The sequence below is a fragment of the Mustela nigripes genome, chromosome 5, assembly GCF_022355385.1.
Source record: "Mustela nigripes isolate SB6536 chromosome 5, MUSNIG.SB6536, whole genome shotgun sequence".
In the NCBI taxonomy this organism is placed as follows: domain Eukaryota; kingdom Metazoa; phylum Chordata; class Mammalia; order Carnivora; family Mustelidae; genus Mustela; species Mustela nigripes.
Window position 1 is genome coordinate 134,399,793 of NC_081561.1, and position 17,508 is coordinate 134,417,300.

Genomic DNA, 17,508 nt, shown 5'->3' on the forward strand with positions numbered 1-17,508 from the left:
TGTGTAGAAGGGGGATCATCATACTACCCGCTGCACAGGGCTTCTGGGGGGGTTCAGTCGCGTAAGTTGGCTTCACATGGAACTTGGCCCCTGCGAACGTCCACATTAACGGCTTGGCTGCTGTTAATGGTGAGTCAGGAAAGACACAGGCCAGCTTCGCACTGTGGAAGAGTCAGTGGGTCAGTGAAATCGTAAGGAGATAAGCTAGTAAAGTAGCGGGACCCCGGTCCCTCACGGAAGCCCAGTAGATGTGTTTCCAGTGGATGGCAGGCAGAAGGAGAGAGTTGCTATGGGAGGGTCTTGCGCCATCTTGAGGTGGGAGGGATGAAACCAAAGTAAGACGAAGAGAGTGGGAGAGAGTCAGAGAGTGGGAGAGAGTCGGTGCCCAGTTCCGGCCTTTACACCCACCCCCTTCTTCACTGGTCTTACCAACTACCAACTTGACGTAATGCAACAGAGAGCCTTTGCTCCACCGCTGTGGACCTCTTCCGTCCCGCAAGTTCTGTGTTCCTCAGAAGCCACTCTACTTCAAATTATGTCTGGTGGAGGGGTTCCCTGTTGATTGATTAATTCTTACAGGAATAGCGTTCCTTCCTACAGTGTCGAGGAATGGTGGCATAGAGTTAGTGGGATTGAAGCGGATTCTGGTTACGTGTAACATCTCCATGGAGCCTGAGCAAGAAGAGTTGAGATTTGCCTTTTCGGAGTTTTGTGGACAATAGAGTAGATTTCTGTAATTTGCAGCTTTGCCGTTTCATGCCCATCTGAGTGTGTCACTGGAAATTAAGTTTCCTGCTTTGTTTCTGAGCATCACGTCTGGGCTTTGCTAGAAGTTATGTGTTTATTCACAGGGGGAGGGGAAGAATGTCTGGGCACTTGTCCATATCAGCTTCATGCGATGGAGAAGCGTCGGATGTCCAGAAGCAAAAGCTCTGGGTGTGGTGTTTCTGGGTAGGGCTCCTTCCTCAGCCCGGACAGAGGCCCCGCACTCAGCATCCTGGGCCCCAGGAGTGGAATGTCTCCCCAGTGTGGGGCCTGGACAGAGCCACCGCCCAGTGAGAACTGGCTTATCTCTGCCTCCCCCTGAGGAGTTCACCCTGATGCCAAAAGCAGTCTGAGGCGAGAGAATGTTCTGAGTTTAGGATTTATGAGTTGGAGTGGTACCCCTCTCCACGGAAGCGAGGCTGACAGGTTCCTTGGGGCCCTGTGTGCACACCCGTTACTCCACACTGCTCACGGGAGAGCCTTTCTGGAATCTGGTGAGACACAGCTGGAGGACGGGGTGAAGTGGCCTCCAGCTGTGACAAATCGGGCCCATCCCAGCTGTGTGCATAAGAAATAACCCAGAAATAAGAGAACCGTTTTATTTTGTTTTTCTCAGAGGATCTCATGTCTCCTCCTTCTGAGTACAGAGACCCTCAGAACTAGTATTAACACAAGAAGGGAAAAACACAAGTCTTTCCTATTTATTTGAAGGATCAAAGGGGGTTGGGATTTTTTGAACAAAAGCTAAATGATCACTCAGTCATTTCCAGTTTAAATTCACTGCAGAGCATGGCTTATAGAAGGCTTTTGAAAGTGAATTGGACATTTCTAAATAGACTTGTACATACGAAATCTTGAAAAAAGAATAATCTTTTTTCCAAAGATTGGGGGGAAAAAAATTCTAGCTTTTAAACTGAATGAGATTAGTGAGTTACATGACTGGGGTTTGTTTTTTTTTTAAATATATATATAACATATTTTTATTAACATATAATGTATTATTTGCCCCAGGGGTACAGGTCTGTGAATCATCAGGCTTATACATTTCACAGCACTCACCATAGCGCATACCCGCCTGATGTCCACCACCCAGCCACCCCATCCCTACCCCACCCACCCTCCAGCAACCCTCAGTTTGTTTTGTGAGATTAAGAGTCTCTTAGGGTTTGTCCCCCTCCCGGGTCCCATCTTGTTTCATTTTTTCCTTCCCTGTCCCCCACAGCCCTTGGCCCTGCCTCTCAATTTCTTCATATCAGGGAGATCATCTGATAATTATCTTTCTCTGATTTACTTATTTCGCTCCGCATAATACCCTCTAGTTCCATCTCTATCATTGCAAATGGCAAGATTTCAGGGTTTTGATGGCTGCACAGTGTTCCATTGTGTATCTATACCACATCTTCTTTATCCATTCATCTGTTGATGGACATCTAGGTTCTTTCCATTGTTTGGCTATTGTGGACATTGCTGCTATAAACATTCGGGTACACATGCCCCTTTGGATCACTACATAAAAATATATTTTAATTTTTAATGCATTTGCTTTTTAAGTGCTGGGAAAGAAAATGTATAGTTACAGATCCAAAATACAGCGATTCTGGTTTTTCTGGAGATCGTTATTTCTTCATGAGGCTTGGAGTTAATGTCAGGCAGCCTGTGGTTTCTACCCTGAGGACTTCTGTCTGCATTTCCTGTAAGGCTGGTCCAGCGATAATGTACTCCCTTAGCTTGTGTTAATATGCAAGGACACGAATCTCCCCCTTGTGTTTGAAGCGGCTTTTTGCTGGATGGAGAATTTTCAGTTGACAAGGCATTTTTCTTCAGCACTTTAAATGTCACCCCCACTGTCTGGCCTTCAAGGGTTCTGGTGAGCATAATAACTATCACGGCAGAGGCCACAGACCAGTGCCCCGTGGTAATGGCAGTCATGGTCCCTCCTGGTAATTGAGTTAGTAAGTTCCGAGAACCAGGCTCTCTGTTTGGCTCATGTTGTGTCCTGATTCTGCCCAGATTTCCTTTTGGGCACAACCTTCATTCTCCCCATCTCACAGGGGAGAAGACTGAGACTTGGGGAAGGAAAGAGACTTTCTAAATCTAATTTTGAAATGATGGAGGTGGCACTCCAGCCTGAATTTCCAGCTGCTGTCCGGAGTCGGCTCTTATTCCAGGTGATCACAAAACTCAGTCTTTAAAAGTATATGTATATATGTTAAAGATTTTATTTATTTCACAGACAGGGATCACAAGTAGGCAGAGAGGCAAGCAGAGGGAGGGGTAGAAGCAGGCTCCCGGCTGAGCAGAGAGCCCAATTCGGGGCTCAATCCCAGGACCCTGGGACCATGACCTGAGCCAAAGGCAGAGGCTTAACCCACTGAGCCCCCCGCAACAGGCGCCCCTTTAAAAGTACATTTAAAGTCTAGTCTTTTACACCAGAAAGTACCTGACAGCTCAGGTGAGAAACATCGGAGAAACCAAGGCCCAAGACATTAGACTTGAGTTCACTCTTGTTTTATTCCAACAGTTTATCATCCCACAGACAGAGGAGGCCGAAGTAGACTCAGTGCCATTCCCTCCCTGAGGCCTTGGGAGGGTGTCCACCCTATTGAGAGGGTGGTGGGGGCGTCCTGGTCACCTGCGGAGGCTCGCAGGACAGGGCCTCGACAGGAGTCTCTCCCCTGCACACACATACCAGTTACAGGTGACAAGGTGATTGTCCCCGATCACCAGGGACCACGGGATCCTGTACCAAGCAAATACCAAGGTTATTCAGTAATGTGTGACTAAGTGACCTGAGGCACGTAGGGCCCTGAGCATTCTCTGATGGATTTTTTCCATGTTCATGGACTGAAAATGCCTTTGGAGATGTCACGTCCCATTCTTTCCACTCCTGTCACTCGCTGATCATTGCATCACTTACTAACACCGGAGAAGGAGGTGAATGGGACTTTTTTAAGAGTCCCCAGATCAGGCTGATTGTATCTAGTAGTGGTGAGAAGAGGATTTGTGAGAGAATCTATTGGAACTGATGGGCACACGCTCCAGGAGTCACATAGGGTGCTCCCTTGTGAGCTGTACGTAGTTTGAGGTCTGTATGCACAAAAGAAGGGCTCCCGGCTGCGTCCCGTGACCAGCAGACCGGTGATGTCCCTTCCAGCGCACGGAGCGCTATCTCCGTCGGCAGAGCCTGGCTCCACCTTCCACCCCTTCTTCCCCAGTATAAATGATGTTTAAGGAATTAAAATGTAATTTAAGGAGTTAGAATTAGAATACTTTAATGGGTAGCTATTCAACGTAACCCACAACTGTGAAGCCCCTTATGTTGGGGTAAAGATTTCCTCCTCTGAGCTTTTCTCCTCTGTCGTCTCTTTGACGCGACACGTGCCTGTGAAGTGTGGCATCACCCTCGAGGAGCTGCAGAGACTGCGCTTGAACCGAGGCCTTGGAACACCTCGCAGGCATTCTTCCTTGGCAGCTCAGGCCCCTCCTGTAGAGTACAGCTTCTTTGCTCCGCAGAGGAGGTGGCCGAGGCCCGGAGGGTGACTGAGGAAGAGGAATGCACAGATGGGCCCATGTGGGATCCAAGGTTCAGAACTGGGAAAGGCGAGTGCATCAGGAAAGGCCAAGTTCGATTTCACACAGCTGCCTCTCCTCTCATTAACTCCACCAGGCTGTAGCTTTTCAGGTCCGGGCTCGACACAGCAGAGGCAGGTCGTCGGGGCTGTCCTGCCTCTGTAAGGCCTGGCTGACCTAGGGCCACCTTGGGGACCACAGCCTGGGCATTTCTTCCTTTTAGTGCCACGTGGTTCTGAGTCTTTGTCATACTGGATTGTCTCTCACCGCACACGCGGACTCTGTCTTTGTCTCTGTGTCTCTTCGCCATCCTTTGTAATTTCATCGTCTCCCTTGAGTGTGAGGAAGGGAATTACTTTGGATGAATCAGAGTACATCCGTGACCAGAGGTGAGGTCGTGCTCCCCTTCCCTCGCGTGTTAGAACCCACGTCAGCAGCATTCGCACTCAAAGACAAAGTGACTGTCTTTTCTGTCATTCTGGACACAGCCGAATCTCTTTGGTACTCTTCTCCTTTACGGAGCAGTTAAGTATGTCGGATGGCGAAGTAAGAGGTGAACTTAGGAACGTGTGAAAAAGGAAGGTCATTTATGATCCTTTGCAGAAAGATGTTGGTAGGTAATAATCCCTAATTGGTAGTAGTCTAATAATCCCTAACTGGTTGGTAGTCATAATCCCTAACTGTCCATTTGGCTTGGAGTCATTCTGATTTATGAAATAAGCACAAGAGAGGTATTAATTTTAAAAGCCAATGATCTGGACGCCTGGGTGGTTCAGTCTGTTAAGTGTCTGCCCTGGGCTCAGGTTGTGATCCCAGAGTCCTGGCTCCCTGGTCAGTGGGGAGTCTGCTTTGCCCTCTCCCTCTGCCTGCTGTTCCCCCTGCTTGTTGTCTCTCTGTCTCTATCGAATAAAGGAAATCTTAAAAATAAATAGATAAAAGCCAATGATCTGTTCTAATCACAGAGGAAAGTGGAAGAAAGACACATGCCCAATTTGTTGGGGGTGGGGGGAGAATTCTCCCAGGATGGGATCACATAATGTGTGGGGAAGAGGGTGGGCGACTACGTTCTGCTGAAATCGTCATTCTCTTATCTTGCCAAAGTATTAGGACATCTGAATGAGAATGGTTTTATGGACACGGGGGAGGGTATGTGCTATGGTGAGTGCTGTGAAGTGTGTAAACCTGGCAATTCACAGACCTGTACCCCTGGGGCCAATAATACATTATATGTTAATAAAAAATAATTTAATAAAAAAATAGATTAAAGACCTAAAAAAAAAAAAGAATGGTTTGCTGTTCCTATTTTAGCATATTTACAGAGTTATTTTAACATTTCTATTTGATAGTATGCTTAATATTTCAGTAAAATGTGGTTATTTATCCATAGGTACAAAGTCATAATCCTCTGGTAGATGTTCAGTTAATTCAAATGAAAAGGTAGACGTCCTAAGTTAAAATAATGTGTGAACAAACAGGGACTCTGCTCATGAGACTCAAGGCCTAAATGAAGTCTGCTTCTGCAGGGAACACACTTTACCGAAATGACAGGAATTTTCCAGGCAAAGTCGCTAATGCCCACGTCTATAGGACAGTCACTGATGAATTCCTAATTGCCCAAAATGGATTTTTTTTTTTTTTTGCTTTTAGTTTGTTTGGCCATTAGGTATCATTCAGATCTGTCTACCATGCCCTTTCCCCAGCGCCTGTGTGGCTACACCATGCTTCCTGCCTCCTGGGCCACACTGGTGTCACCGTTTGCTCCTCTTCTCTCACCTGGAATTACTCGCGGGGATGTACTGAAGGCCCCTTTCCTTCCCATTCTATCTGTTTCTCTCAGATCTCCAAGTTTCTGAGTCTAACCCCACCTGTGTGCGGACGAGCCCCAGCCTACCTACCTCCTCCCAGACCATGCTGTGTTGGGAACCTGTGCATCCAGCTTCCCACCGAGTGTCTCCTCCTCCCGCACGTTTCCCTCCTGCGCCCTCCAACCCCTTCTCAGTCCAGCTTCCAGAGTCATCTTCCTAAGACAACGTTTGGTGGCGTGAGGGCGACCAAACAAAGTAGCGCCATCTGACTGCTCCTTGTCAGTCAGCAAGAGAAGGTCCGCACCTTGGGGAATTTGGCCTTTATAGAGAGAAAAGTAACATTCCATTTAAAAACTTAAAAAAGGAGGAACCAGACTCTTCAGGGCTTTGCCGTGAGATTGCCAAGGAGCCTCTGTGTCATGTAAGACGTCACAGACTGTCGTTGTTGCAAAGCACCGGGAGCAATCTGCCGTGGAAGGGCCATCTGGGAAGCCACCTGACCGGTCTCACACAATGACTGTGTGTCCCAGTTCATCGGAAGTGGGGGAGAACCAGGGCTCCTCGGTGGCTCAGTCCATTAAGCATCGGACCCTTGGTTTCAGCACTGGTCATGATCTCATGGGTCGTGGGATCAAGCCCCACGTCAGGCTCCACGCTCCGCGCAGAGACCCCTTGAGATTCTCTCCCCCAGCCTGTCCCTTCCCCCCAACACCAAATCTTTTTTTTTTTTTCAAGGAATAGAGATAGAACGTTTATTCGTAACTCATTTTATGAGGCCAGCATAACCCCAACTCAAAAATATAACGAGAAAATTACAATAGTTCTTTTAATAGACACACAAATTAGAGCAAAATATTAGAAAAATCAAACCCAGAGAATGTGTTAAAAGGATAATATGTCATGACCAAATTGGCTTATTGTAGAATTTTTAAAATGGTTCAAATCAAATAAATCTTTTAAAAAAAAAGTGGAAGAACAAGTTCGAGGCACCCTTCCCTCCACAGCCCTCTCTGTACTTACTGTACGTGACCGCTGCCCAGCTCGTGTGAGGGCACCGATCAAGAATGCCGATGTCTCTGGCCAAAATGAGTAGACATGGGATGTTGAATCATTTCTTTTCCTTATCCCACCCCCCCAGATCTGGAGGATTGTTCTTAAATCCTGGGGGGGGGGGGGAGTTTCCTTCAGATCCTCAGAATCACAATTCATTAAAAATCTCAACCTTGGTTTGTTTTTTGTTTTGTTTTGTTTTTCATTCAGCCCAGCTCTCGGTGTATATCATACCTGAGATTCTCAGTGTGCCCTTTCAAAACGATAGTGAAAGTTAAATTATCTTCTAGTCAGGGGTTAGAGGGGTGGGGGGGTATACTTTCTGTAATTTGAATTTTAAGATCTTTTTTTTTTTTTTTTTTTTTGCTGAATACAAAACCATGATGTTCCTTAGTGACCTTGCAAATCACATCTGTCGTCCATCTCCCTCTATCCATTTTCCCGTGCTTGCCCACCCCACCGCCACTCTTAAAAATCAGTGCCGGAGAGAAAAATAGTTTTCATGATATCTAAACTGTACGTGACTCCCACATGCCCCATGTTAAACATGGGCATTTCTGTGTCTTACTATTGTTTTCACATTTGGTCCTTCGCCTGGGGATTGGGCGGGGCGCCGAAAGCGCTTCTACCCAAGCCTCCACAGAGAAAGAGAGATTTTGTTACAAGGTAGAGTTTCAAGCCAGGCTTTGGCCGGGGTCTTTCCCACTTGGGAGGAGGAAAGTAGAAACAGCCAGCAAGATGATCATTCTTGAATTTTAGCTCATTAAAATCTTCCTTGCTCCCCAGTGAGTGATTTATTGATTCAAGCATCTAGCAGTTTTCCTCTCCAGAAAGAATTAGCATCTCCAGCGAGATCATTGCTAATGGAGATTTTTGTCTTTTCTCTGCGGGATCCGCCATCTTCCGGTTGCTCATTTAGCACAGCCCACTCCAGGGTTGTGTTTAAACATGTTTAAACATAGAGCTGAGGAGTGGGAATGAGCTCCCTGAGATTTATAGGTAATGAAAAAAACAGGTTGTGTCAAAGGCACCACATGTAGGAAAGTAAGTGTTCTTCGGGGACCTGTGCAAACCTCTGATCCTTGGCTTTTTCCAAAACGAATGTTTCAGCCTTGAACATACTAACTTCCTCTTTACAGAAGTTTTAACATGTTGTTTTTGCTGCTCTTGTGGGGGGAAATGTAGCGACATAGTGTTTCTTACCTGCTGAGCATTTCCAACAAGAGTTAAACGTTTGAATTCCTTTTGGAGCTTAGTGTGGTTGCGTATCTGCAGTGGGATCAGTACATTAAGAAATACATATTTTTATTCAGATGTTTAAAATCCTCTTTCCTTGGGGCGCCTGGCTCAGGTCATGATCTCAGGGTCCTGGGATCGAGCCCCACATCAGTCTCCCTGCGCAGTGGGAAGCCTGCTTCTACCTCCCCCTGCTGGTGTATGCGCTCTCTCTCTCAGTCTCTCTCTCTCCCCTCTCAAATAAATAAATAAATAAAATCTTTTAAAAAGATGAAAATAAAATCCTCTTTCCTTAAGAACAGTTCCCCTCCTACATAAAAGATCACCCAGAAATCTTGGTGCTTTTCAGATCTGTCTGTGGAGAACATATGATGTGAACCACACTTGGATGTTGGTGATACTAGCTTCCAGTAACTTCTGAATTCCGTTTCATAGTGTTGTGGTCTCACAGGGTTGTATTTTTGTTTTTGTTTTTTTTTTTTATAAAAAGGATGATTATTTTAGGAGAGACTTCTCTTCTTTTTAGTGTGACCAATGCAGTTGATTTACTGTGACACCATTTCAGTATATTCTTCCTGTGCCTTAATGAAGTACGAGAGGGAAAAGCAGTGAGCACTGTTTGGCTCATCAGTGGGACCCAGTTTCCCTGCTGGCATGATCAAACTGATCCATGTTCCCGGGATGGCAACTTTAAAGGTTGGCTTTATCAGCTCTTTGTAAAGACATGCCTTTTAAATTGTTGCCATGTTCCTCCTCTATCAGGGGACTTGGAGCTGTTCTAGACCTTGGCTTTTTTGTCTTCATAAACCAGGGAGGGCCGTCATGGATTTGCTTCCCTTACTGCCATCTCTCGCCCCAAGATTTCTGAGAGACGTTAGCAGGTGCAGCCTCTTGTCCAGACTGTGCTACAGAGTCCTAGGCTGAGTGGTTCAGCTGGTGCTACCCCAGGCTCTTCAGCCACGAGCCTGTCCAAGCCAAGCACGGATGAGGGCGCGTGGAGCACATTCGTTGATGGGGCGGTTGGGTGGTGGTCGTGGCTGTGGGGCGGTTTTTCTGTTTTGTCTGCCCCTCCTCTGTCTGGTTCTAAAGGATCTGCAGTCAGTTACAGGTCACCGAAGTCTGTGGAAAAAGCAATGGGAGAAGGAAAGCAGTGTGGGAGAGTGGAGGGTAGGCACTGTCTCTTTCTTCCTTGTGGAGTGTCCTGAGACTGGCTCCCCAGGGGAAACAGGAATTCCCAGAGAGGTGCTTACACTCTCTGAGCCTCAGTTTCCTTGTCTGTTAAATGGGTGCAGTAGTACCAGCCCACGTAGTTGACATGTGCAATCATAGCTATTTCCCCCACAGGGTCCCACATTCCTCCTTCACCTCAAATGGATCTGGTTGTGATTGTCGGTTGCTTATTGGGGACAGTACTGGGACAGGCAGTCATTCTTTGGTTGAGGTCAGAGCCAGTCTCTTCTAAATGTCACCTTCCTACCAGACATGTTCCTCCAGTACTGTTACCAAATCGGACAGGACAGTTGTGATGAATGTGTTGTGTGCTAATAGTTGCATTCTTTTGTTTTTCTAAAAAAAAAAAAAAAAGGAAAAACCCAAAAACCAGAAACGAACAGTCTGACAGGAGACTAAACAGAGCCTCCAGGAAAATGAGATTTCTTTTCTTGAGCTCTTGAAAAAAGCCTCCCATAGATCCAGTAAAAGTTGCATGTGGGCCTAATTTGGATTGTGTGGTTGGACAAGCCAGCAGGCCCCCGAACTGGCCAGATCCTCCTGTGGCTTCCCAGCAGCCACCCCCGTCTTCCCCGCTCAGCTGCCATGCGACTCCAGATGCCACCCACCCCGTACACCTTTCAGGCTCCTGCTTCTATCGGCAGTTTTCGTGGTCCCATCCTTTTTCCTTTTTCTTTTTTCTTTTTTTAAAGATTTTATTTATTTATTTGACAGACAGAGATCCCAAGTAGGCAGAGAGGCAGGCAGAGAGAGAGGGAAGCAGACTCCCTGCTGAGCAGAGAGCCCGATGCGGGACTCGATCCCAGGACCCTGGGATCATGACCTGAGCCAAAGGCAGAGGCTTAACCCACTGAGCCACCCAGGCGCCCCCGCACCCTTTTTCCTGACACTGCAGTTAGCGGTGAAGACACGTGGATGGCGATGTGGCCCACGGTGGAGGCGCTGCTCCGATTGCCCTAAAGAAACTTTGCCCCTTTTCCTTTCCTTGCTGGGCCAAGATAGTCAGGCCCTGTGCTGACATGTGCTGCATTAGGAAATCCGTGACGTGATTCCGTGCACATCATCCGTGTGGCACCAACCTCAGAATAGTTGTCATCTGCTTTCGAAATCAGGTGACAAAGTTTGCTCATCACATGTTGCTGCCACAGATTAAAATGAGGACGGTGTTTCTCTTTTTCTTTCTAGCTTCATGAGGCTGATATTGTGGTCTTGGGCTCTCCCAAGCCTGAAGAGATTCCCCTTTCTTGGATACAACCAGGAACGACAGTTCTCAACTGTTCCCATGACTTCCTGTCAGGTGCGTAAATGTTTTAAAATTGGTGTTGGGCTGCTGATGAGAAGAGGCAAGATGGTTATGAGATGTGAACCTTACATTCAGAAGAGAGGATGTCCCTGAAGGGTTGCTCGTCATCAGCATCCGTGCACAGAACAGAGAACTCAGAATGTGGGTGGTCCTACCTTTTGGGTTACCCCATGTTGAAGCCATGTTTTTGGGCAAAGAGAAGGTAAGATGCCAACCACAGTAGCCGCCCCGTGCTCCCACATGCAGACATGCCCCTGCTGGCCTCTAGCATTGAGCGGTCCAGTCACTCATGACCTGAATAAGTAATTTGTCCATGTGTGAGTTTCACTAGAAATAGTGGTTTTCAGAGTCATGCAATGAAGCAGAATCTGTTCTCCCAGAGAAATCTTAGGTGACCTTCAGCATGTCATGTCAAAGCAGATGAAAACAGTTGCTGGAAGGGTTGGGATGGTCGGAAGTTGAGCCAAAGTAGGTGGAGACCCTCTTTCATGTCTGCCAGGACCACCCGGGGGTTCTAGGTCTCGAAACCCAGACAGCTCCACAGAAGCAGTGAAATAGAGAATAGTATCCGATTGTGTGTGTGTATGTAAAACTTTGACCCACTCACCTTGAGATAACTACTCTGCATTTTTCCACACACATACAAAAAAATGTACTGAACTTAATTCAATTGGAATATGATAGAAGGAAAAGAAAACAATGTGATATTATCAATGTTACTGAAATTCATGTCATAACTGTTTCTTCAAAAAAGGAAAATAATGGACCCACCCCACTAGGAAATGTCACCCCTCCCAGAATTAACCAGTCAGATTAAAAAACCTTTTGGGGCTTCAGGGGGTGGGGTGGATTGGAGGATTCGAGGGACGATACTCAGGAATTTCCCAGAATGTTCGGGTACTTGGCTCTTGGCTGGAGAGCACACAGATGAATGAAGCAATTAGAGGTATAATGCGAATGTAGGATTCATTGCTCCTTTTAGCAAATAGAAGGCTTGCACTAAATGACTTCTTTGAAGTATATCTTGTTTCAGGAAATAACTTTCTCTCCCCGCCTGAAAAAACCAATGCCTAACCCATAAATTATGGGCATGCAGATTTGCTTCTAAGCTTAGCATTTAGATTAGGAAAGTCAGTTATGAATTCATGTTCTTTTAAATGAATGCTTCTTTGCTGTTATATTTACTTGCTTTTTTTTTTTTTTTAATTAGAGTTTATATATTTAGGACAGTTTTGGCATAATCCTGGCTGGAGAGAGAGAGGCTGCTTTTGGAATCCCTTTGAGCCCTATGATTTAATATATGAAGGTGACCTATATTTTTTTAGTGAAACTGCCTGATTTTTAATACAGTTCTTTTGAGGGTATTTAGTTTTTTAAAGGCATTCCTAAAAACATTCAATTTCAATGCAGTGATCCTCCTGGGGAACAAAAAAAATCCAGGCATTATATTTTGATGGAACAATTCTGTATGTAGACTGACTACAGTTAGTTTATTTGAAGTGTGTCTGGTCCAGTACTAGTAGTCTTCTTGATTTTTGAATACCTCGTGCCCAGAATAGTACCTGTCACATAGTACATGCTCAGAAAATACTGAGTGTTGAGTGAGTGAATAAGCTGGAACTCAGAAATGTACTCTGACTGATTGCAGCTTTAAGTTAGTTGCAGACACAAAGACATTTTTTGAACTTGTCTCGCACTCAGAAATCGGGCAGAGAGGGCAAAGACAAAGATGAGAAATGCTTTACTGATTAAAAAGACGGATGTTTTGCAGTCAGCACCATTCATAAGAGCGTGGTATTTCCTGACAGTTTTATGTGTGTGTGTTTATTTATTTATTTATTTTAAGATTTTATTTGTCTGAGAGAGAGAGAGAGAGCGAAAGAGCACACAAGCAGGGGAGCAGTAGGCAGAGGAAGAAGCAGGCTCGCCACTGAGCAAGGATCCTTGCCCCATGTGGGACTCCATCAAAGGACACTAGAATCATGACCTGAGCTGAAGGCAGATGCTTAACTGACTGAGCCACTCGGGTGCCCCGAGATCCTTTTTTTTTTTTTTTTTTAAAGATTTTATTTTTGAGTAATCTCTAAACCCAACATGAGGCTTGAAATTAGAACCCTGAGATCAAGAGTCCCACACTGTACTGACTGAGCCACCCTCGTACCCCAGTCAGTTTTAACTTCAGCAACTTTGATTAGTATGAAAATTGGATCTCTGAACAGATTGTAGAAAGGCTCTTCTTCCTTCTGTTTTGCATAACCTCACCACCTTAAACAGACGTTTTTAAAGCATTATTAAAAGGAAAGGTGCTTTTATTCACACTTGAGAACAAAAGAATTCTTTTTTTTTTTTTTTTGAGAACAAAAAAATTCTTAATAAACTGGTGATTGGGTGAAGACAGGGTTTATCATGGGATGTTCGTACTCCTCTTAACAGTACAGGGATTCCTGTCCCCCTTCACCCCGTAAAAATAGATGGGCATCAGTTTAAGTGAACGTAAGTGTATTTACTGTGGGGTGCATCTCAGCTCTTAAGCTGCCGTCTCGTGGCCCCCCTCCCCCTCCTTCCTCGTGTCTTGTCACCTCTAGCACACAGAAGAGCTGTCAGACTTCATATTAGCAACATGGGACTCTGTGTTTGAAAACCAAATACAGGGAAGAACTCTTCCCAATGAGTTTCTGAGAATGTGAGAAGGGAGCTTTAAGAACTTAGAGACACATGTAATTCAGTTGTTACCTTCGTGTACTTAGAATACAATAAGGGTATTGGCTTATGAATTTTGAACTCCAGTTATTCTAAAATCTGTTATATCTATTACCTATTTCCCTTACCTTTTTTCCTAGGAAATTCTGGAAGAGTTGGACTCATGCTCTTGGCCAGGTTTCATTTCAGATTTTAACTAGTTCTATGTAAGACATTAACATTCTGACTTTTTGACTTTTTAAAAGAGTCTCAAGCTGTTTAGAATATACAGCTCTGTGTTAATTCCTTCCTATTTTGGTGTCAGTGATTTCGAAAGGGCTGTTCATATAAGTTGATACCAGTAGTTTAATTATATTTCTTTTTGGGGGGATTTTTACATTATATTCTGTTTAAAAAAACAATCATAAGGCATTGATATTTGATAGTGGAATTCCGATATTTTAAGCTAGGAGTTCAACCCTTGCAAACATTATTACAAAAATTATAATGAGATTTCATTTATTGCATTTTACTGTTATCCTGTAACAAGAATATATTTAACTTGAAACTAACGGCCAGTGATTTTAAGAGTGTATCTGTACTAATTTATAGTTTTTTAGCTTTTCCTGTTTTCAAAACTTCACATAAAGTTTTTCTGAGTTACTTGTTCTCCCAGAGGATGAAAAATATTTAAGGGTTCAGTCTATGGGTTCATATGGCGCTTTAGTGATAAGAAGGGTGCCCTGGGCCAGACTGCAGAAACCCGAAATGTTTCTATATAGCAGAGTTGTCAGGAAGACCGAAGAAGAATTTGCACTGGTTCCTCCCATTTCAGTTATTCTGGCAAAATTCCCAGGGTGGTCTCAAAACAGCTCCTGTCAGAGAAAGTACCATTTCCAGGGAAAGCATGATGACACGTTAGCCTTAAATTTTCTTGTTGTAGAAAGTTTGGTTAGCAAGAAAAAATTATAAATGAAAGGCCATTTTTTTAAAGTGATTCATTGACCTGTCCTTGGAAGAACCACGAGTAAATGGGGAGTGTTTAGTGGGAAGTGAAAAGACCCATTTGGTTTGGGACGGGACCCCTGGGACCCCTGCGGGCCTCGCAGGCTGAGTGCAGACAGCCTTGGCAGGCCACGTGTAGACACCCTCTGGGTGGAGCCCTGCCTGGACACAGGCAGAGGGGTGAGGTAATGATTTCCTCTCTCCATTCTCTTCAGCCATGAAATTTGTTAAGAATGTCATCCCTGATGCACTGAGTTACCATCTTCATTGTTTCAAGTTCTCTGGTCATCCCTAATATTAATTTCCTAAAATACAGTTTCTCGGTTTCTAGGGAAGAGTTGTCCTGTCACTTTTATGAGAGGGTACTTGTGATTCTGTTCTGGGCATATACGTTCATAAATGGATACCAGCTCCCGGCATGTAGCTTTTCCTTCTTTCCTCGTCATTTAAAGATAGAGATAAAAGTGAGAGAAGCATATTTCTTTTCCGTAACGGTTGGACAAGACCTTTAGATCAGCTCTCTAGTGGTTCAAACAAAACAAAACAAATCTCTTTCTCTAGACTCTTGGCTTTTGCCTAAATATGATTTATAAAACTGTGAAGTGTTGCTAATCTTGAAACGATACCGAAGGGAGATGATTTTCCAACACCCTTAATACATTGGACTATAGAACATCACAAAACACTTACTCTTAAGTGTTTTGTGCTCTTTCTTGCAGAGGACTGTCAGCAAAATGGATAATTTAAAAGTAGAGTGGTCCAAACTCGAGGACAAGAGTTTCTTAATTCAAAAAAGTTGCTATTAGAAATGTTTCTTTTCTCCAAGGGAGGATATAGACTAAAGCATTTTACATGTGTGCTTGCTTTTCGTAACCTCTGTAAGTGCCAACTGAGGAAGGGAGTAGAATCCTTACAAATGCCTCTGTGGTTTGAAACCCAGGTCATCCTAAAATTAATATCCTAAAATATAGTTTCTCAGTTTTACGGAAAATGGTCCTATCACTTTTATGACAGGGATTTTCTAAAGTTCTCGGAGACCACCTGATCTCTCGCACAGCACTGGGGTTGGATGTGGTTGTGCTGTGTCTGAGTCCTCCTTCCTATACTCTGTATATTTGAGATTGCTTTTATTCCTTAGACATCGTTTAAATGTACACATTCGATGCCAATCACCTTGATGTCACATTCCATTCTCCCAGACTTGGGTGGGCGTGTAACTGCCCGTGGTACTTAACAGGCCGGCCCAAAGTCACAGCTGGTGTTTTGGAGGTAGAAGCACGCTTTTCACCCAGTCTGGACTCTCGAGTCAGTCAAGAGCCCCAGGGCAGTGCCGGGGACAGGTGACCCCCTGGAACCATGCCTGACAGCTGACATCCCTAGGTTGCAAAGAGAACATCACTTGGTCACTCGGTGTGCTGGCTTTTTAATTAGGAGCAATTGGTTGTAAATGACAGTACCCTGAAAGTCTTTTTTTTTTTTCCCATAGGGAAGCTTGGAGGTGGTTCCCTCGGGGCACATTTTAACGGTCTCATTGCCGAGGACGATGTGAGTCTCCTCGCTGCGGCTCTGCGGATTCAGGTGGGTCTGACGCAGCTCTGAGGATTTCCCAGTTGAGAGTTTGGATGAATAGTTGCTCACATTTTGCAAGTGTTTTCTGTTGAGCAGACATCGTGGTAAGCACCTTACACACATAGTGTCATTTAATTTCTTCCGGCAGTCCCGGAAGATAATGTCATTCCCATTTGGCAGATAAGGATGGGGAGCTTAGGAAAATATGCCTTTGGTGACATGACAGGTGCGGGATTGGGACCCAAATCCAGGGTCTGTGGTTAGTAATCTATTGCTGTGGAATAAATTATCTGCCAAATTTTGCAATTTGGCAAATGAACATTTATAAACTCACGGTGTTTGTGGGTCAGAGATTTGGCAATGGCTCAGCTATATGGTTTTGTCTCAGGGTCTCTCATACAGTTGAAACCAGGAAGTCGAAAGAAGGCTTGACTGTGGCCACAGCCTCCCACTTCCAAGACGGCTCACTCACAGGGTTGTTGGCAAGATGCCTTAGACCCTCACCATGCAGACTTCTCCGTAGAGCTGCTCCTGATGAGGCAGCTAACTTCCCAGGAATGAGTGATCCAAAGGAGAAGGCAAAGGGGCAGCCGCAGTAGGTTACGACGTGGCTGTGAAAGCCACCCACCATCACCTGCCTGTTTCATCTTTGCTAGAAGCAAGTCACCAATCCAGTTCACGTTCGGGGGGAAGGGAATTGGGCCCACCTTTCAAAGACAGGAGTTAAAGATTCTGTGGACTGTTTTTCAAGCCACAACCATCTACATGACCCAAAGCCCACGATCTCCAGCTCGCCACCATGCGAGCTCTGCATGGCAGTGACCCTGACTATCAGGAGAGAAACCAGAGCCTGTAATTCCTGCCACAGTAGAATTAAGCAGAAGCAAGTTCTAGTTTCTTTCTTACATACATGGTGTATACAGTGAAAACTTTTTATTTCCAGGGGCGGCCTGGCTGGCTCATTCGGTAGAACAATGCGACTCTTGATCTCAGGGCCGTGTGTTCAAGCCCCAGGATGGGCATGGCACTCACTAAAAATAAGTAAATAAACTGACACACACACCCTCTTTAAAAAATTTTTAAAAATAAAATGGGGCGCCTGGGTGGCTCAGTCGGTTAAGCCTCTGCCTTCGGCTCAGGTCATGATCTCAGAGTCCTGGGATCGAGCCCTGCATTGGGCTCTCTGCTAGGCAGGGAGCCTGCTTCCCCCGCCCTCTGCCTGCCTCTCTGCCTTCGTGTATCTCTCTCTGTCAAATAAATAAAATCTTTAAAAATAAATAAATAAATACATAAATA

General features: G+C 45.1%; 1 protein-coding gene across 1 annotated transcript in view; it reads left to right on the top strand.

Annotated features, from left to right (window-relative positions):
• MTHFD1L (methylenetetrahydrofolate dehydrogenase (NADP+ dependent) 1 like) overlaps positions 1-17,508 on the top strand; it is a 183,177-nt gene that overhangs the window by 20,439 nt on the left and 145,230 nt on the right. Inside the window, exons 8-9 of the mRNA XM_059401260.1 lie at positions 10,842-10,953; positions 16,130-16,221. Coding sequence (XP_059257243.1) covers positions 10,842-10,953; positions 16,130-16,221 — 204 coding nt within the window. The remainder of the gene's footprint in view (positions 1-10,841; positions 10,954-16,129; positions 16,222-17,508) is intronic.